Below are 21,675 nucleotides of genomic sequence, written 5' to 3' on the forward strand. Positions count from 1 at the left end.
TTTCATCAGTAAAACATCACAATACAGATGCTATGTTAACATTTGAAGTCTATAAACTCATTTTACATTTTATTAATTTATGTATATATATATTCAACCATCTACATTAGCTTCAGCTTTGTATTCAGTTGGATACATATAGTACAGTAGGCCAATTAAGATTCAGACATCTGTGTCCCCATATATCTTTTTATATTTATTGTTTAAATGCACATTTTCCCTAAGCCAAAGGCTGCCAGGGAGACTGTGTATAAATGTAGTCAAGTAGGACAGAAAGCCTTTAGCCACACATTGTCATGGTTGGGATAACAGCATCTGTGCTTTAATAATGCATGGGGTTAAAAGGAGACTGTGCTGTGTATTAGGATGTGGGAAATAATAAAGCAATAAATAATCATAAAAAAGAAATTCAATAAACTTTCCAGTATGAAGGGCGATGTTTGTATCACCACAAATGAGTTTTGTGCATTAAACGCCTCTGTATGAAGAAAATTCTATCCTCCTTGCATCCCCTCTTTCCTTCCCTCACTGTGTTCCTCTGCTTTGCTTCCTTAGCTCTCATCTACAGATTTACACCTACAAATGTAATTAGAGCAAATTGAATGCAAATTCCACAGATGGTGCTACAAGGGGTAAAAAAAAATGTGATTTTTTAAATTAAGTTTGGCATTGGTCATTGCACGATGATGAAGGAGCAAACGGTCGTACATGATCAAGTTTTATGATCATCGTGTGTGCGTGAGTGCGGTAGGTACTGGATGAGTGATCACTCTCTTCACAGCCCTCAGCTACCAATTAAAAATGCAGACAACATATTTTAGTCATGAATTACATTATTGTGACACAAACTGATGCTGTCTCTGTTTAAAACAGCCCATATGCTATATCTCAAGTGTATGTAGCACCCGGGAGATGATACATCTGAAAGATTATGTCCACAAAGAGAGGGATTAGAAGTACTGGAGAGGGAGGGATTATATGTAAAGGGAGTGCATAAAATGATGAAATGGGCAATATGGAATTGACGGAAAAAAGAAAACCCTCAAACTATAAAGTGGATAAGAAAAGATTCTGAATTCACCATGTTAACTTTGGTTTAAGGAAGACTATGAGAAAGGGACAGCTTCCTTATGTATAGGCAAAAGAAATCTGTAGTTTTATTACTGTTTTTTTCTTGGAACTATTATTGTTTTGTTTTCTTGTAAAATGAAATTATTCCTATTTCTTCAGCACTTACAATATAGTTTATTTTACAGCTAATTAGCATATGTTTCCGTGCCATCAATTCTAACAGTATCATCAGTGAAGGTTATGCATATTGCAAAGCCAAATAAAGGGAGATCCTGATGTTAATGTAACCAAAACGACTACACAATGATTATGTTCATTACTGCAAATGCTAAAATTGGATTAAAAGGTTCCAAGCAGCCTTGTTACTTCAAAGTTGTTTGATCCCTAAAATCCACCTTAACTAGGACACTCAACCAACATCAATACATAAAACAATTTGTTCTGAGAACGGTAAGAGCAGACTAAGTACTGATTAATGTAAGAATATAACTGATAGATAGAATAAAACTAGCAATATATAGGTGCTTCAATGCTGCCATTGTGACTGCATCTGTGAGTCACGATACATAACACCAGGTTTTGCCTTAAAACAAGAGGATAAGCACAATTATTGACAAAAAAGACTTTACCAGGCCAAAGAATGTGTAAGTGACAAAGAAACCCTGATGACAGTGTGGTTGTGATACGCTGAAATGGTCAACTTCCTAAGGCCATTGCATATTTCATTTCAGAAAAATCTGAGGGAAACAAGACATCAATAGCTGTACATGTACTTTGCACTTACTTGTAATTGAACTGAGCGATCTCGCAGTCCCTGCACAATGGGAATGAACCTCTCAATGGTTCGCCATTCCCCTGCTGTGGTGATGGCTTCAAGGACCTTTTCCAGACTAAATGCGATCATGAAATGCATGAGAGGACAATTGTGAGAAAAATGAAGAAATACATTCATTTAAAGAGATTTTGGCCATGAACCCTCTCCTGTTCTATTGTATCCATGGTTCCTTTCCTGTCAATTTGGCCCAACTGGATGTGCTTTTCTGGACTGAAAACACAGTGAAGGCTGAAGACTGAACACTTGAGAAAGACTGTGACAACATTTTAAGACAGATACTTTAAACTATATGATGAACTCAGTAATTAATTTCAAATTGTAAAGAATAACAGAACTGAACATACTGTTATATTACACTTGAGAATGCATACTGTATAACTTCTTTAAATGACTCTTAAAACATGTCAAATATCTAATCTCTAATAGCTTGACACTGCAGTCATTTAAAATCTCTCAAACTTTTCTTTTGAGAGTGACATTGGCACTCACAAAAGACACATCGCAGGCCTTTTTACCCCTACTTCAAATATTTAACTCACAGACACTGTGGCAGTTCAACCTTCAGGCTGTTTCATGCTTTACCTTTTGCCATCATAAGCCTTACCATGCCCTTTGATGTTAACTGATAATCATTAATAAAAGAGTGGTTACCAGCTGGACCATAATTTTGAAAGTGTGGGCCAGAGTCTTGACTTTGTGAAATCAAAAACATCTTTCAACATCAGACAATCGGTGAGCTATAGGTATGTTGACAGACTGAATGAAGCCAGAACATACGTGTTCTCTTCGCCCACAATGCAGATGGCTGACAGCAGCTTCACCACGTCAGTCATCATGGCAGACTGGGTGGGATCAATGGCTCTTGCTAGTAGTGAAAGACTTTTCTCTTCCCCCAGGATTCGATCCAGGCCATACTGCAGAAAACACAAATCCAGATGTACTGTAATTCTGGCAACACCAAGAACACAATGTCTTCTGAGACAGTAAAATCAAATCATATTTTGAATACAAGTGAAAATGTGATTGAATGGCAAGGCATTTATTAAACTGATGAAGAAAACCATATGCTGTGTACTAAAGCCAACAAAGAGAGAAAGCAATCTTGCAGGAACACCATCATTACAAAAAAATAATATTTTATATAATACTACTGTGTGATAACAGCATTGTACAACGCAGAACAGTTTCAGCAACATTCAGAGCTGTGATTATTGCTGAACAATGAGAATTCAGGTTAATCTATTGTTTGTGGTTAATTTGTACAGAGACAATCAATCCATCAATGTTTGATTTTGTCACAAAATAAAGCGCTGAGTACAAATAATAATCAAAAATTAATTCAGTCTTTGTAGAGCCATGAAAGAGACTTCTATTTTACTGTCAGATAGCTTTGTTTTTGCTTTTGTTGAGTGATTTGAAGACAATTTTAAAAATGCTTTTGGCAGAAACACTAAGTGTTACTGAACAGTTGAATGATATTTTTGTGTTTGTCTCTTTGATGTGAGCTTCGTGCATTTGAAGAGACAGTCAGTTCAACAAGTTATGTGGTATTCAGATGTTGTCCTTGTATATGAATAGTTGTGTGCAAATAGCTAAATTGTACGTTTACTTCGTAAGAACTGTATACAATTGATGACTTCACACAATGTACTTCATGACAAGAGCACTGTAATCAAACATATTCATGTGCATTTCTCCTATTCCGAGAATAAAAGAAAGATGCACTGCCACCCCTCTCTTTATGTCCACAGAATAACTTCTCGAGGAGATTTGTCTATTCATCACATTTCAAAACACACATTTTTGATATACACACAACATGTTTTTTAATCTTTTTTAAATATTTGTCTGCAGACTTTTCAAATAAAATCTAGCAGATTTTCCAAATCCTTAAGACCAGTGTTTACATATACAGTGAAATGTAAAGTAAATAAACAGTGTAAATACTCAACACTGCAAAACTCAAGTCCGTGGGTACTAAGAAAGTAATGAATATTAAATAAATGTAAAAGCTCTGAGCTAGAAACTAAATGCTTTTATAGCAAACATGCACCTTAACAAACATGTCAAATCTATATTGGTGAAATAGGTTGTCTTGATGCAGTTGTTTCATGGGAAGTTTCACTGTGTGGTAACTTCAAGAATTACATTATCATGCCATTGGTGACAGACAATACAAACTATGCAACTGTGTGACTTGACGCAGTAAGGCAGAAAAAAAAAAGGATGCACTGACAGCTGGCAGAGAACACCTGTCTTCTTGGCATTGTCAGTACATCCCATCCCAAGATGCCTCTCTAGCCAGGGAAAGGTCTGGGCTGACAGAGAGGCCTACGGGTAAATGCTGGCGTCTGGCGCCTGTTGAGACGCAGGATTACATGAGACCTTACAGCACACTTTGTGCCAGAGCGGCTGTATATCTGTCTCCGCTGGGTTTAGCTCCATGTGGCAAGATGTTTTTTTCTCTTTACCTACTGTGGACCAACTGCACACATTGAGGAAAAGCTGAAGTATTGTGGAAAAAAGTGACTTCAACGGATCATATTTTTAGGCACATGTGCTTAGGCCTGGATGATAATTCAGCATTACTGTCTTCTGACCTCACATGAAATCTTTTTATAACAATATGTTCACACTGTTTTATAGTTTTGCTAAATTCTATCACTTAACTAACTTCCAATTGCAAATATCTGTAATTACAGAATTACAAAAGGAGCTCTAAAATGTTTTCAAAAAACAACAACTTCCACACTGACTGACAGTGATTCATTGTACTTTCAGGTGCATTAAGGGGTTGGCCACAAATGACAGCTTGTCTGAAAAAAATCCATTTCAGAAACATAATGACATGACTTAAATTAGGGTGGTGAAAGAAGCATGTCACTTTCAGTACATTTTTGCTTTATTATCCAGCCCCACTTCTTGTCTTTTCAAAATACCGTTCTGTTTCTTTTGCCTCTACTGTATAGGTAATTTCTTCTCTGCAGCACTCAATTCGTAATGACCGCCTGTCTGTGTTCCTTTATGTCGACTGCTCAAACTGCGCTGTGGCTTATTTGGACCAAACAGTTGCGAGAACTCTGAGGAACTCATCTAAGGAACTAAATCTGTAACTAAATGTCTAGTTTGCATGATCCTGCTGCATTTCCAATGCAGCTGGAGAAAAGTAAAGATTCGGCAAAAAGTTCAACAGCAGATAGACAGAGACACACTGTTCTGTGATTTATGGTTATCAATTTGTGCTGTAGTTCATTACCACATTGAAACACTTGCTCACTCTCTCGATGGCATCCCTTCCCCTCACGTATACTCACACTTATTTACACACCCGCTCTCTTATAGTTCCTGAACCATCAGAACGCCCTAACTCCAGAGGAGCTTTGATGGAGAGGGACCTTAGGTCTGTGCAAACATGTGATACAGTGTCATACAGATTGCAACAGGATATTAGCAAAACTCCCTTCAATTGTATCCATGTAGTTGTGATGCTGCTCTTCTCCTTCGCTGGTCATAAGCCCTTTATGATTGAAATCCCAGGTGCCTTATTTGGTAATTGCATGAAAACACCAGATGTCGATGTAGATGAGATTAAAATTACCCTTGGAGATCAGAGTCAACTCAAAACACAGAAAGTGATTTCACATACATTTTTTTCTAAGGGTAAGAGGACAAAACGGACATATTAATTCTATGATGTATTTCCTAATAGCATTAACGCAGGTTGTGTCAAATTCTGACTTTGGGGACTCCTTGTGGTAGTATGCCCGCCACCACAGCCACCCCCTTCAAAGATCAAATCACAAACACTCCTGAAGAAAGTTCTTGCAGGCTATTGTGCCCAAAGACAGAAATACTTATCAAACAATTACAAGCAATTAATCAGATCAGTGAGTTCTTTTCCTGATTTCAAAGATTACAGAAAGTCTTGCTGAATGAGTTCTTGTTTGAAAAATACATACACAACGATAACAACATTCAAACATATTTCAAATTGACTGAAATCAGCTACTTACTGTCCAACCAAAATTAAGAAATTTCATCAAATGGTTTTACTCACAAAAAAAAATGATTTGTCCTTACCTTATTGTTCATGAAGGCTTTGAGACACTGGACAACTTTGTGTTGGTTCCTTTTGTCAATCGGCTCTTGCCTAGAGACAGGAGAGAGTAGTGAGACACAGTTGATCTCTACATCATGAAGAACACAAACTGTATACAGGATGTTTGAAAATTAGTGCACATTTTCAGACTCAGATGAAGGGAAGTGTGTAAAGACCACTGAGAAAAAAAAAAGTAAGAAAATGCTGATGATAGAAAGCAACGTGAACACTAAGGTGTTCTGTTAAGTGTACTAATGTAATGTTTACTACTTTGCAAATATAAATACGTTTTAGTAAACGTGTAAATTTTATGTGAATTACAGTATTACATTTTGTTAATATTGATTGCATAAATACAAAAATAATTATAGTGACAGAGGTTAAGAGTCTGCACAGGAATAAACATGAGTGAATGCCTAAACTTACCGTTTCTTGGACAGCAAACTTTCCAAAGTGTCCAGCAGCAGTCCAAGACCCTCATGGCCGAAGCTCTGCACCCAACTGAAGCAACAGACATCACATCAATATCACAGCAGTGAAAGACTGACAACTGACAACAACCCTCTCCTACTCATCAACTGCTGTGGAAAGCTTTAAGACAGAGAAACACTTGTGGAATTCAGCAGAAATCAGTACGTTGTGATGAGGAGATGTAAAATAAACTTACCAGTTCTCTCCAGTGGACACATACAGTATAATCACATCATTGTCCCTAAACTTTCTCAAACACTGTTTGGCATTTCAGTACTGCAATTACATGTTACTTACACTATGACATCTAGACATGTATGCAAAATTGGCATGATAATCTGCATCTCTGATGTAAAATAATGCCTCTAAAATGGTCAGAGAAAGTGTCCCTGTTTGTTATTTCAGTCAACAAAATATCCAGGTAAAATATCCCCTTTCATGTACCCTCATATACACACACACACACACACACACACACACACACACACACACACACACACACATAGTGAAGCATAGGAGAGAAAGGTGAAGTGAAGACAATGTTGTCAGTACTGGTTACAAATAGGCTCAATATTGAATGACATGCTAAAATGCTGATGGATTCTGTCTTTTTATGTGAGCTACACCAGAGAATATTTAGTTAAAACAGATCAGGGATGCTGCTTTGCCTTCATTATTCTCCATGGAGTTCACTGGAAGTGATGTAATTCAGCCCCAGTGTATTTTATGTGGAGGGAGCACTGTGACAGACAAAAAAAAATAGCCGTTTAAATGCAATATTGATTGTCAGCAACCGGTCATGTGGCACCTTGGGAGGCAATTGTGTGCTCTGATTACTTTGGCATGCAGTTTACACACCAGCCATAATTCTGTTTAATGAAAACTCAACTCCTGGAATTTCCTAATGGTGTTCTTTGCAAAAGGTTTGTTAGGAAGAAATAGGAGAAACAGACAAAGCGGTTTTAAAAGTGATGTATTATGCCTACGTGAAGAGTGGTTCATGTGTCCACAAAACAGGTGACAATGCAAATAAAAACCACCTAGTTATCAAATGTCACTGAAACAGGGACATATCTACATATCTGGACAAATTTGGGATTTTATACAGGCATCAAATTTACTTTGAGGACATAAATATAAAAACACAAATGCACACAAAACATTTCTTAAAGGCCTTGCTACACTGGTATTGATCTTCTGAGAGAAATAAGAAAAATAGCAAAAAAAAATATCACATCACAGAGTAGGGAGACTGGGGCCAGGGGACAGAATTAGATTCTTATGGAAGTCATACTTGTATGAAGCAAGTGACATTTTTGAGTCTTTTTCTTCCAAAGGAGGTTCAGCAAGTTCACGCTGCTCCATCAAATAAGCTATAGGAGGATCGAATTTTGCTGCTGCTCTTTATGTGAAAGCTGATTTTAGACACATCTTATGAAGAAGGTGCCTTTGATGGATTCCGGGGACTGTTGCCTGCGATTAAGGGAGCAATATCGAAAGCTTAGAACTAACATATTATGTGGATTTATTTTCCTTTAAAAGGGCACATTTCTTTCCACTGAATGAAGGAACCATCACTTGAAATTGGCAATCCATCTAATAAAACAATCAAACGAATGAAGTAATTCCTGCTCTACATTAGTGCTAGTCGAAATATCCGATATCAGTGACATATTAGCAGTACTTTTGTTGGAGATTCAGAAGGAACAGTGTTAACTCCACAGTGATCTTGCTGTTTATTAAGTTAACAGGAATTTTTTTTTATGGTAATTGGGCAGTTTTAACCTAATGTCCAGTTTTCAAAGGAAAAATAGTAAAAAAATATTCACCACAAGAAAAAAAAAGGAATGCTTAGCTCTCTATGGTTCCACATACGCTGTGTAAAACATAAAAAAAACAAAATGATAATCCTTTGGACACATAAATGACACATTAATAAACCAGTTTAAGTGCAATACATGGAATCTGATGCTAGCTATGAAGGCAAAGTTGTGGAATGCACAAAAAAAAAACTGTTTGGAACATTCCACAGGTAAACAGGTTCTTTGATAACAGGTGATAGTTTTTGGAGACAATCAAAACAGAATAGAAATCAAGATAAAAAGTGTTACTTTCGACTGACAAATCATATGCTGGAGATCCAAGGTTTTCACCCAAGAGTGACAGTGGGGAATGGGACAAAGAGCAGCAATAACTTTAAAACAACAGAGGAGCTTTAAGTCTGATTCAAACAGGACGCACAAAAAGAAACAAGTGTTGCATTATGAGATTAGACACAATCCTTTAGGTATGCAGAAAACAGAGGCAACGACAGCGTGAGTGAGATTGTGAGAGACTGCACCTCCCTCCTGATTGAAACTGAATAACATCTCTGAACATTAGCATTCAGTTTTTGTGCTGTTCTAATCAACAAGCTGCATGCCTCCCAGCATCAAATCTACAGAAATTCTCAAGGTGACAACATAAAATGGGAAGCTGTTGTCTGAATTAAATTTCTTGAAAAGGAGTTATGGGGGTTGTAGGTTGATGTGTGTTCATGAGCTTATTTGTATGTTGTTGCATTGTTGTTTCGGGTAAAGAAGAGTGAAAAAAGAAAAGTTCATTTAACTTGGATCCAATTTTGTCACACCTTATTTGCATACAGGTTAACAGATGATTTCAATTTACATTTTCTGCTCTAGTGATGATTTCAATATACATATTGTATGTATATGTAAGGGCAGTTGTTTCAAAGAAGAGTAATATTGAATGTGCATGGTATAAAATTAGAAGGCAAAAAACGCTGTATTCTGGGAAGAGCAGAGGAACAGAGCGGCTGCTCACCCACAGAAAGCTGCTCAGCGTTGGGGACCTCTAGACGAGAGAGATGTGGGCAGAGCCAGAGCTTCTGAAGGAACAAACATCCGGAGTCACACCAGATTCTGTTCTGACCCGGAGCTATTCACCGGCCATAGGAGAACTCAGAGTTTATTTTTTAAACTTTTGGCATTAAAAAGTGGATGTATCTCCATTCCCGCTTCTTAACCTGTCAGCAGCAGTGGGCCGCGGGGGGGCTAGCCCCCACTTCATGGATGTACAGAAAGGGAAATGAAAAAAGAAGAGACTGGAGAAATAACAGAAAGAGCCAGAGTCTCTGATGAGAGCTGAGTGCAGTCAGAGACTGAAATGAACACAAATAGACACACACACACACACACACACACACACACACACACACACACACACACACACACACACATACACACACCCTAACTTGTGGCTAATGTACAGTAAAGTATTCTGTCTGTATGGGGCAAATAAACACAAATGATCCCACAGTCAAACTTGACCAAGAAACACACAACCTCTGCATAATCAAGGTGTATAACTGTGTGTGTGTGTGTGTGTGTGTGTGTGTGTGTGTGTGTGTGTGTTCTAGGGCCAAGAAAAGAAGTATGAGGACTAACAAAAACTGTTAATGCCATGGTGTTGAAGACAGGGAAGGCAGCTGCCAAGGCAGCTTAGGAATGGGATTCTCGTGTTTGAGGAAAAAAAAAATGATTTACCCTACACTTCACTAGGCCATAGCTCAGTCCATTCCGGTTATACAGTGGGCAAGGCGGGGGTTGTGACAAGAGCTTCATTGAAATGCATTGCTCAGTGGTGGCTGCGTGGTAGTATTTCCATCATCAGTAGATGAGACAGAGAGCAAAGGAAAATAATCAGTTGATCTATAGGAAAAATTATTGCACAGGAACCCAACAGTCCCATACAGTCAGGGTCTGTGACAACAAAACGGAGTGGAAAGGAATAGTGGTGACAAAAGTCAGTGAACCTCTGAGACAATCTCAGAGACTAGAAAGGGACAGTCTAATAGCTTCCCACAACACCTGAAGAAAAGTCTCATCTCCAAGACCAAGAACAGTCAGGTTGAGGCAACAATGTATTTAAGAAGTGTTCTTTGTATCATAGTTGAAAGTCAAGAAGAGCTAGGATAAGTTAGCGAAAGCTGGGCAGACTGTTCAACCTGTAAACTGGCCTGAAAGCCAACTCAAAAACACCCCAAAAAAAATCATCTCTAAAGCAACTACTTTCATGCAACAAAATATAATAACATAAAATAGTAGACCTTCAAGGAGGACATTACCAAGTGCCTGGAAAACCAGCTGCAAGTATCATCATCATCACTTCCATCTGACGCTTTGCCAAAGAGATGCAGTTCCAACCATCACATTAGATGGTTAATATCAAGCTACCTTAGCTATAAAGTTAGCCAGGTTAATGTGCTATGGCATGTGTTCAGTAATTCAGTACTTCAGTACTACATTCACTCTTAAAGGATTTTAAAAAAATTAAAATGGCCCTCAAAAGAAAAAAAAGGTTTTCCACCCATGGCCGAGACATGGTAGCTCACACTGAACGTAAGCAGAGAGCCAAACAACACAGAGACCGACATGAAGAGCTCAAACCCGACACAGCTTCATCCTCAATGTTGATAAAAAGAGAAAAGGGTGTCATTACTTTTTCTTACTGACTAATAACTTAATGGTTTAGTATGTAGGACTTAGTGGCATCGCAGCGAGGTTGCAAATTGCAACCGCCTGAATAACTCTCATCTTAGCCTCCCCTACAGTGGCCACAAAACTTGTGAAAAATGTGAAAGGTGATTTCTACAGCCAGCATTTGGTTTGTCTGTTACTGTAGAAACATGCCAGTGCAACATGGCAGACTCCATCGAAGAGGACCCGCTATCTGTAAATATAGAGCTCATTCTAAGGTAACAAAACACAGCTATTCTCTCGATCAGGTGATTATACTCTAATGAAAACATAACAGTCAATATTGTATTACATTTCTCTCAATAGATCCCCCTAAATCCTACACACCGGGCTTCTAACAATGACCGGAAAGTAATCGGGAAAAAAAGAAAACCATGGAGTTGCAGATGTCTGGAAGAGGCAGACAATAAGGTCTGTCTGCACTGCAGCCAAGTTCAGTTTAATAGCAATTTTATATCACAGCAGTCTCAACTGTTTTAGCCACAAAATGTAAAATAATACTGCATGACATTAAAACAAGCAGCTGTATGGGAAATTGGATCACGGAGCCTGATCATTGATCATTGAGGCAAATAAGTGGTCATAGTGAAAACCCTAAAACTGCACATCAAAACGACAACTGATCTGGCAGAAATTTGTCCCAATTCTAAAATCTTGAATATTTCATGATTTTCTAACTCCAAATTGTGTCTGCCAAACTTAATGCCACAAATGGAGGCATCCACTGCATGGGGCTTGTTTGTTTAATAATATGACCGTCAGCTGTCTGTTAAATGTTTTCTCCTCATGTTCGCACACTAATCTAGTCTGTGGCAAATGTCAAGACAAGTAGATGAGGAACGTCGCGCTTACCAACAGAAATGGACAAATGATCATTTTTGCAGATTATTGCAGAGTTAATAATAGTAAAAGAGTGGCATTCTCATTGATAATATCAATAAAAATGCTAATGATAACTTTCAAAGAGGAAACAGTAGTTATATACATACGGTGACCTGTGTCTTTATGCTTGTGTCATTCAGTGGTTTGTATATGACACACTGTCTAGACTCTAAAGTAATTAGTATTTTAAATTCTGTTTGCCAATCGAGCATGTTCTGGCAGCCCTTGGGGTTCATTAGTTCCTAACATCTGGCACCGCTCCCACATCCGAAATCAGAAACTTGTCCTCAGCATTTGGAGCCGTGTTGTGCGAAAATGATATGAAACCTCTTTCCACTGTTTTCCTTTGCTTTACGTTTGACCGCTAACTGTTAAAACTGTAATTGTTTTGGCATCATACAGACAATACATGGAATAAATGCATACAGTATTATAGCACAGCACAGCCTGGGTTCCTTGAATGTTCACACAGGTCATAGAGCAGATCTACACATGTAGCATTCACAACCGCAGCAAAAGTTTGGGTGCTTGATCTATTTGCTCCACTAGTACAACACACATTTCACAAATATATGAGTCTATGGGTGCACATAAGCAACTGAGGTAACCATGGCATTTATTGCAATGTGTTTAACATCTCAGTGTTGAAAGAGGAGTGCTGCCCCCAATGAGCACAACACCAGACCAAAGTGCATTGCTGAAAAATTTGGAGTTCTGGAATGAAGACAATATTTCCCCTCACTATTGTGATGTTCACTGTATAGTGTATATATGATTGTGGTACTTGTTGGAAAACTATTCTATGTTGTTGGTAAGTCTCCAAAGATGTGAATATTGTAAACTACTTCTAATATTAATACAATGAAATAATCAGTAATTAATGTTCACTGTGAGATCAGAGGTATACTGCAATCACACCTCACAATCAACAGATGCAAAAGAAGCACAGCAATATTCAACTGAGAGCCATCATCTCAGAAAGACACAAAGGAACCGAGAGAGAGAGAGAGAGAGAGAGAGAGAGAGAGAGAGAGAGAGAGAGAGAGAGAGAGAGAGAGAGAGCATTAAAAACAAAGAAAAACAAATTCATCATCCCATTCCCTGCGAAACAAAAACAGTCATAAATCAAAGAGAAAAATGAGGCACCTTATCTGGCTAACTTTGTAGCTAAGGTAGCTTGACTTCTAACGGAATCTCAGGAGAATGCCTCCAAGGTTCCCAGGCAGTGCAGCACAGTGTTGTACTCTACTCAAGCGGTTATGAACCAGAAATAAAAAATTAACTTTAAAATGTTGTCCCGAGCATAGCAAGTTAACTGATTACAGGAGGGTTCTCCAGGGACAGAGAGAAAGAGGCTGAAGTCACAGCAATGTGGGACATCTGAAATAAAAATAGAGGGGGTGATTTCACTCAGTGAGGACTGACTGTCATCACTCTAGCAAATTGCCACAAACAATAACACTGCTTGTAAAAAGTAAGCCGCACGTAAAGATTATGCTGTTTCTGTTTATAGAAAGATTTTCAAAGAAAGATTTTGAAAATGGTGTGAAAGAGTGCTGAAGACTTTTTAATAAGAGTTTTTCTCAGTTAAAACTGTAATATAGCTATAACTCAATATATGTCTACAACTTGGCACCAAATCACTAAAATAAACTCTTTCTGAGGATATTCATCAAAGCAAATACTAGGGCTGTGAATAACCATTGTAATTATCACTTAGCTTAAATGTGACAGCTCAAATGTGTAAAAATACAGAAATATTCAGACTTTGACATTCAAAAGCATACTTCACACCATATCAAAACCAGCTCAGGCCGAGAATCTGCTGAAGGCTGCTGATATTACAAACACCTCTCATATAATGCAGTCCATTTCAATAGCACTGAAAAGTACAACCCCAATAACAGCCATATAGTTAAATTAATACAAGTCTGTCTTAATCAAAACTGAACATTATTACCCTTGCAAAGGTAGAACTTTGTCTGTTGCTGCTGTATTGGATTACATTAGACTGAGTGTATAATTCCATAATAAGAAAAAGGAAAGGCATTTGTGTATATATTTTGTACTTATCACAATACTATCAGTACAATAGGTTAAAGGAATTGTTCATCTTTGTGTGCAGTACATGGGTGGTAAGTGTATGAGTGACAGAAAGAGCACGCAAGGTTTATTAGAAACATTGGTGTAAGGATGAGGGATGCTAAACTTTACCCTACTTTATAGCCAAAATGAAAAAATAAATAAATCTGGGGGCTTAAACCTGAAGGTCAGTTTTAATATAATATCAAAAACCAATTTCCACTTGTTTGTCAGATCCATTTATCAAATCCATTTAATACAATTACATCCTGTAGCCGTCTTGGTCCTGTGGGCTAGTGTTGTGGCCTCTCTTCACAAAAAGGGAAAGAGAGCTACAATAGCTGATGTGGGTAAGGTATACAGGGGTCACAGGCGAGCATCACAGGATGACACTCTAGAGCTGCAGGGAGTACCAAATTACCAGGAAATCTGTTTGCTCCACCAGAAAGAACCTCATGAGGAGCATACAAGTCTGTCAGCCCATACTAGCAGAACACAATCACCTGATTTTAGATGGCTTGGGTGGATGGCTTGCTACAATAGTGCTAGAAAGTGACAGTGATCAGCATCCAAAAGTAGTGGCAGACAAAATACATTTACTATCAAATGAATCCCACAACTCTGGATTGTAATGGGTCCATTAGATAGTAAGTGGTTACCACTGCCAGCCCACTGTTTCTAGGTAGAGTTATGGTGAAGCCAAACTATGTCTTAATATATGAACCTGAGCACATTTAGCACAAATGTACACATTGTTACCAAAATACAGAACAAAGTTCAAGATGCATATCAATCTTGAAATTCTAGAAATGAATACTGTATCATTCAATAGAAACAACACATTTTTTTCTATCCAGCCTTATAAAAAATGTCCATAAGTAACAAAGAGCCACTCTTTGCTGTTTCTTTTTTCTGTTCTCCTCTTTACTGAGCTCTCAAAACTGTTTGGAGATGCTGAAAGTGCAACATGATAGAGGATAAAGGCACAGAGAATCAGAGACAAATATGCAGTGTCCATATATATAAAAATATGACATAGTTACAAAGCCATTGTGTTGACTGTGTTACGGTGTGTTACTGCTTGTCTTGCAAAACTGTACCACACCTTGAATAAAACTATGGATTTCTCTGGGTTTGAACATTGTTGGACATATGCTAAGTAAGGGCTTCTAAGTACACAACTCTGCAAGAAATGAGTAGGACACTCAGAATACATGGAATGAGTAGGAGACAATGCTTAGAAAAAAGGTAAGAAATAAATAAATGATTAAAAATCTTATCCAATAACACTGACCCATATCAGAAGAACTTTTGGGGGTAGAAGTGTTTTTTGGAATACAGACATGGGGGATTTTAGACTAACTATCCCTCCGATTTACCATTAACTTAATGGAACATTCACTAAGACAGCCTTCCCTTCCCTGAGCTTCCTTTTACGGTTCAGCGGAAAGTGGTGGATGTAGCAATGGTCACTTTGCTTGTAGCTTCTGCTTTCTCAGCGTATTCATCTGCCCATTTCTCATGGGTGCAAATGTCAGCCTGCATACAGGTTCTCTTCTTTTTCAAATTTTCATCCAGCTCATCTGTGCGGGCCTTTTGCTTCAGGTCAACAGCTTGCTGCTCTTTCTTTCTCTTGTCTTCATCCAGGTACCCACACTACCTGGCTTCTGCAGCCAAGAGAAGCAGCTCTTTGGTGATCCTTTGTTATGCCCCAAACACACCTGAAATGGTCAGCAATGAGCCTCTGAGCCACCAAACACTTCTCCCTCACATTATCCATAGTCAGTGGATCATATAGCATGTGTAACATGTACAGATACTACAGATGATATGCATGTTGTCTTTATCTTACGCTATGAGTGTCATGGTATTCCTTAACAATGGGAAAATCAATGTAGCAGGCAGGGTTAGGGTTAGCACTTGTGTATAAATGAGAATTAAAATTAAATTTGTTATGGACTATGATGCTATTAATTTACCCCTGACTGCTTTTGACAATTGTTATGACAGCATTATGATATTTTATTAATATATTACATTCTGAAACGACATATTACTCTGGATTAAACATGATAATAGAACGGAAAACAGGTGAAAAATACTCACACTTTATATATGTGTATATGCAATCTATAAAATAAAACATTAACAGTTACAGCATCAATATGTTTAACCTTACTATTAATCTATTTGCAAATGTCCTAAGAGAGGAAGGAGAGCGTGGGTTGGTCCACTTGGGAAATGTTGAGGAAGGCAGTGATTTCTCTTGTAATGCTGTTAAATATCCCCACTTTCACAGTGAAGAGAGGACATGCACAGCACATTTTCTCTTTCTTAAATGATTTCACCTTTGGACTGGGTAGTTCACCTTTTCCCACTGCCTGGACATTAGGCCAGAGCACCAATCCTCTTCCTGACACAATGACATTCTTAATCCACCAGTGCTTGCAAAACCGAAGCATGGGTGTGCTCTAGTTGCTGTCATAAAATCTTCATGACAGGCGGGGAACATCCAGTACATTCTAGAGAGTCCGTGTTCAGCTTCCAACTCCATAGATTTACATCAATCTCTGAACACACTGAGCAGTGTATGTAATCCGTACAAACCAACTGATTAGCGACTTTCCCACAGCCTTCTGCACGTCTCTGTGGAGTATTTAGAATACTTTCCAATTCATGTTCAGCCCACTGGTTGAGATTTTTACAAGGTTCATAACTCCGATCTCTGATAGCATGTCTTTCCATTTCTCAGCAAGATCCAGAGCCATTGAGTGACCCACAAATTCTAGGCTAAGTCACTCACAGTCTGACATTCAGATTTATCTGTATAGTCTGTAAATAGTGCTTCAGGCTTTCATGAAATAACATGACATACACTCATCTTAAAATTAATTCAGTTAATTTTTTTCACACATTCACTCACATACTTTACACACAACATTCCACAAAGACAAAGGAAAAACAGGTTCTTGGAGTGTTTGTTAAATTTATCAAAAATAAAAGACTGAAATATCTTATTACATTATATTTACAAGTATTCAGACCCTTCTCTTAGTACTTGGTTAGAGCACCTTTGGCAGCAATGACAGGCGCAAATCTTCTTGGAAATGATCCCACAAGCTTGGCACATCTTTCTTTTGGAAGTTTCTCATGGTCTGAGAGTCGTTCAAGTGCCTGTTGGCAAACTCCCACCGGGCTGCGATGTGCCTTTTAGTGAGGAATGGCTTCTAACTGGCCACTCTACCAAAAAGGCCTGATTGGTGGAGTGTTAGACTTATGGTTGCCCTTCTGAAAGGTTCACCCATCTCCACAAAGGGACTCCAGATCTCATTCATGGTGACCATTAGCTTCTTGGTTACCTGTCTGACTAAGGTCCTTTGTCCTTCACTGCTCAGTTAGAATTTTCAAATTCAATGGCTTTTCCTGGTATTTCATGAAGGTGCAAAACCTGTATTGTACACAAACTATGTATCCATGACATCAAGGGTGAAAACAGCTGACTGTGATCAAATAAATCTGTGTGTATGTGTGTGAGGCCACAGCAGGTGACTGTAGTGTGAATCAACTGATGCTGATGAAGATTTGGCATCTTTAATTGATAAAAGAATTTGAATTTGTCATCTACATGCCCTCTACGTCAGTTAACAGGCCTGCAAGATTCACTGAGAATGAACACAGGAATGCTGGGCACCAATGGGGAGGACAACCTTAGCCAGTTTATTAATTTATGATCTGTTTTCACCGATCAATCCTGGCACTGACCTACAACTGATCCTTTATAAGGTAAACAGTCCATGATCAGGACTTGATCAAGCACTAAAATTGAAATTTCAACATTTACACCAATGGCTATATTGTGTTTCCTTAACTACATAAAAAATGCATAAGTTTTGATTTAACATTCTAGTTTTGAATGAAGGAACAAGAAACCCTGAAATAAGAGAAACTGCTCACTTATGTGAATAAATGAAGCATTAGAATATTATTATAAAGCATGGATCAACATTTTTTGTTGTTGATACAAACCTATTTGTCAGTGACATTTTTGGTGAAAAAAAAATTGGGAAACACAGTTTCATTAGTGTGAAAGTGTTTTCAACCCTGACATACATCAAAGAATATTTTTAATTGATGTTTTTTTTTAGCCTCAAACATGTTGAAAGGTTGCTTGATATTATCATGTGTATGAGATTCATTAGCCTATGTCATTACTCCAATTACTGTAGCTCAAATGGTGAGCTTAGATTCTTTGAGTAGATAATGACACGAAAATTGATAACATACACGTTTAACCACAAAATTGATCTCAGCATTTAATAAAAGGAAAGGTATGTTTGAGATGCCAAAACTCACATATGTCAACCTCAGAGTGTGTGTATGAGTGAGCGCCTGCCTCCCCTCTGAGACAAAGGAGAAAACAGATGTTCTTTTGATATACAGATGGATGAACAGTTATTTTACTGATTTCATTTGCTGTGCATATAGTATAGGTGTACCTATGAAATTATCATTTGTGTGTGTAATTAGTGGATAGTGTGTGTATTTATGAAGAATGTGATCCTGTGAGTTTGTGTGTATGAAGTATTATGGTTACTGTACACATGTCAAGAACTCAGTGAGACTGAGACTAAAGTAACTACATGGCTATCAATTTTTCCCTTTTGAAGGGTTCTGCCACAAGGTGAATTTAATGCAAGTTAAATTTTCTTATTTAATATAAATACAGACCATTTCTGATAGCCGGAGTGTGAATCCGCTCCTTCCTCTTAGCAAAATCAAGCATTTGCTATGATAATCTAAAATCCTTTAAGGTATAGTATGCTACATGTTAGAGTGTTAAAACATCAGTAAAGACTAAATAGTTGAGCTTAGGTTTTTGACTGCCTTTAAAGTGGTTCTGGCAATGTATATGATAATGTGAAACAAATTTGCTAATCCTCATCCTCAAACAGAGAGAGCCCAAAGCAACCATCTAAATCTAAGGGAGGGAGACAACCAAGACAAGACTGTCAGGGATCTGCCTGTCAATGTGGCTCAGACTGCACCAAAGGAATATCCCCACTCCGAGTCACACAGTCAGATTTACTTTGTACTGGCTCGAATATAACTTTACTTTGATTAGGCACTGTGTCACAAAACTAGCCATCCTACCACAAACAACAAACACATGTTCAAGGTGTGCACCAGTGCATATCTTCAAAAAATTATTAATGGATTGTGTTCAAATTAAAAACTAAATCTCGAGAATTTTTTCTACAATCAATATGCTGTAAAACAGTTCTGTAAAAATGTGTGAATGTAAACAAAAAGTCCAAATCAAGACTTACTTATAAAATAATGATCAGGATAAACACTGCATGCAAAACCTGCCACCATTCGATACATATTTTCCCTATAGTACAGAGAGCTGGGTGAAGGAGTTGTGAGCAGAAATTAATTTTAGGAACACCTTAACTGAAAATGCATTTCAGTGGAATCACATTAAATGCTTAAAAGGGTAGTGCTTATTGCTTGGCTATTGGGTTGCATTAAATTAGATTACAGAGAAGTTAATGATAATGTGCCCATTCCCATTATGCAATATTTTAAACTACTAGTCTGTACAGAGCAGTGGAGCAGTTACATGGGCATCCAGAGTCCTATTCATCTTTCTCACAGTCAACTAAAACAAGCCTGAAAAACCTGAAAACAAACCTATTATAAAAAGTGACCTCCACATAACTGCATTAAGTCAACTAAGAGTGTCGATGGGCATTGCTGTAAGAAACAACTCATCGAACGGTCTTAAAAGTCTGTTGCTCACTCTGCTTACGGTGGGCAAAGGACAGTCACTGTGCTTAATAGAGCTCGAAACATTCAATGGTTTTAGGGAGTCCACTCCAATTTCAGGTCCACTCTGGAAGAATTCAGTGAACAAAGTATTGTGTTCTGTTCCTGATGAAGCATTTTCAATTTGCTGCAACTCTGATTCACACCTCTGAAAGGAATGATCTTCACAGCTGTGAAGGTTCACGGTATGTGAGCTGCAACTCTGTTGACTTTGCTGCTCTACACTTTTCAATGTCTTGTTTTATTCCTTACATTCCATTGCATTGAAGCAATATGGGAACGTAATAGATTTTGACAAGTTAATAATATTTTCAAAAGGGAAAAATAAGATGTACACAAACATTAAATAAAAAGATGGCATATAACAGTGAGCCCATGTAATTATTAAGAAAAAGAGAGACAACAGTGAGGGCACTTGAACTAAAGAGAGTAATATTGTACTGTACCTGACAGGGTTACTGGTAAGGGACACTCGCAATGAGTCTAGACAGGCAAACAGGCGTTCGTCCATCACCCCTGACTTCAGCTCTCCCAGGAATTCCTGGGGAGATATTTGATGGCTACTTCTCAAGCTACCCTGAAAGACAGAGAGGAAGAAAAAACGTTTTAATGTAGCCATGTAAAAAGTGATCAAAACAACACAAGACCAAAAAGTCTGATTAGTCAGTATATTGATAGAAAGACCCCATGTGAACAATTTTTAACATTCAATTGCAAATGCATAAATTGCCAAAGGATTCCACTCCTGCACTGTGAGCTTTTCTTAACCAGAAAATCTATTTATGTCTAGCATGCTTCAACAAATTTCATCACAATAATTTCCATCAGATAAATGCGTATATATTCCATGCATCTCCATATTTTTTCTCTTCATTGGAGATGCAGCGCTCACATTTTAACTAATGACATTCAAAAGAGCACATATATTTGCCAGCACTATGCAATGGTTACAAAAGACCAGAAATAAGGCCCCTTTGTCTAGAATATGTCTTTGAATGTTTTCCATTTTCATCCTCAAAAAAAACTGCACACAGCATGGTAATGGTAGTCAGTCACTTGTCCAGTTTGAATCTATCATTTTTATAATTAAAACCAGTTGGAATAAGCTGACCAATACATACGCAACTAAAACTGAGAGATTTCTTTGGACTGTGGCACCTTGTATTGGGCAAACTGTCATTAGTGTTGACATTTGATGGACTGAATGATTAATTGAAAAATAAAGTCTATATAATAAATGATTATATAAAAATTGCATATTGGGCATTTAATCACATCAGAAAATGATCATTTTTAGCTGTTTTTTCTGTCACAAGTGACAGGTTTTTCATGTTGAAACATATGTTGCAAAAGGTTGGAAATTTTTTTTATAAGACAAAGAAATCACATAGATCAATGAGAGTTAAAGGTTTAAATACAGATTGTATCACGCACACAAAAACAAAACTAGCTTCACTTATCATGGAATTGCATGCAAACCACTATCTGCATGGAGCTCCTTGCTAGTTGAATGGGTACAGCACATGCCACATGGTCGCAACCACTGCCACTTTGGTTCCAGCCAGGGACCTTTCTTGTATGTCTTACCCCTCTTCTTGTCTCTTCACTGTCACCGTCCAATAATGCCGAAAAATGCCAAACCAATCACTCTCTGTCCAGCTAGAGCTTTACCATTAAATTGCTCAGGGGGAGTAGTGTTCAAATGTAGGGAATATGGATGCACTAAATGCACTGCATGATGGACATTTTTTTTACCTGTTAAAATCTGTTAAAGTCCAACATATTCAAGTCTCTGGTCATAATGTACCATAAAAACGATTCAAGAGATAGATGTGACAATATTCTGGCTCCACACACTGTTTTCTCCA

At 37.8% G+C, this 21,675-nt stretch overlaps 1 protein-coding gene across 1 annotated transcript in view; it reads right to left on the reverse strand.

The window, feature by feature from the left end:
- The window catches only part of LOC143320687 (protein diaphanous homolog 3-like), a 161,931-nt gene that overhangs the window by 124,882 nt on the left and 15,374 nt on the right, over nt 1–21,675 (reverse strand). The window contains exons 5-9 of the mRNA XM_076730545.1: nt 20,254–20,384; nt 6,432–6,506; nt 5,987–6,056; nt 2,684–2,820; nt 1,856–1,961 (exon numbers count right to left, since the gene is read on the reverse strand). Of these exons, the coding sequence (XP_076586660.1) occupies nt 1,856–1,961; nt 2,684–2,820; nt 5,987–6,056; nt 6,432–6,506; nt 20,254–20,384 (519 nt within the window). The remainder of the gene's footprint in view (nt 1–1,855; nt 1,962–2,683; nt 2,821–5,986; nt 6,057–6,431; nt 6,507–20,253; nt 20,385–21,675) is intronic.

Source organism: Chaetodon auriga, chromosome 1 (assembly GCF_051107435.1).
Source record: "Chaetodon auriga isolate fChaAug3 chromosome 1, fChaAug3.hap1, whole genome shotgun sequence".
Lineage (NCBI taxonomy): Eukaryota > Metazoa > Chordata > Actinopteri > Chaetodontiformes > Chaetodontidae > Chaetodon > Chaetodon auriga.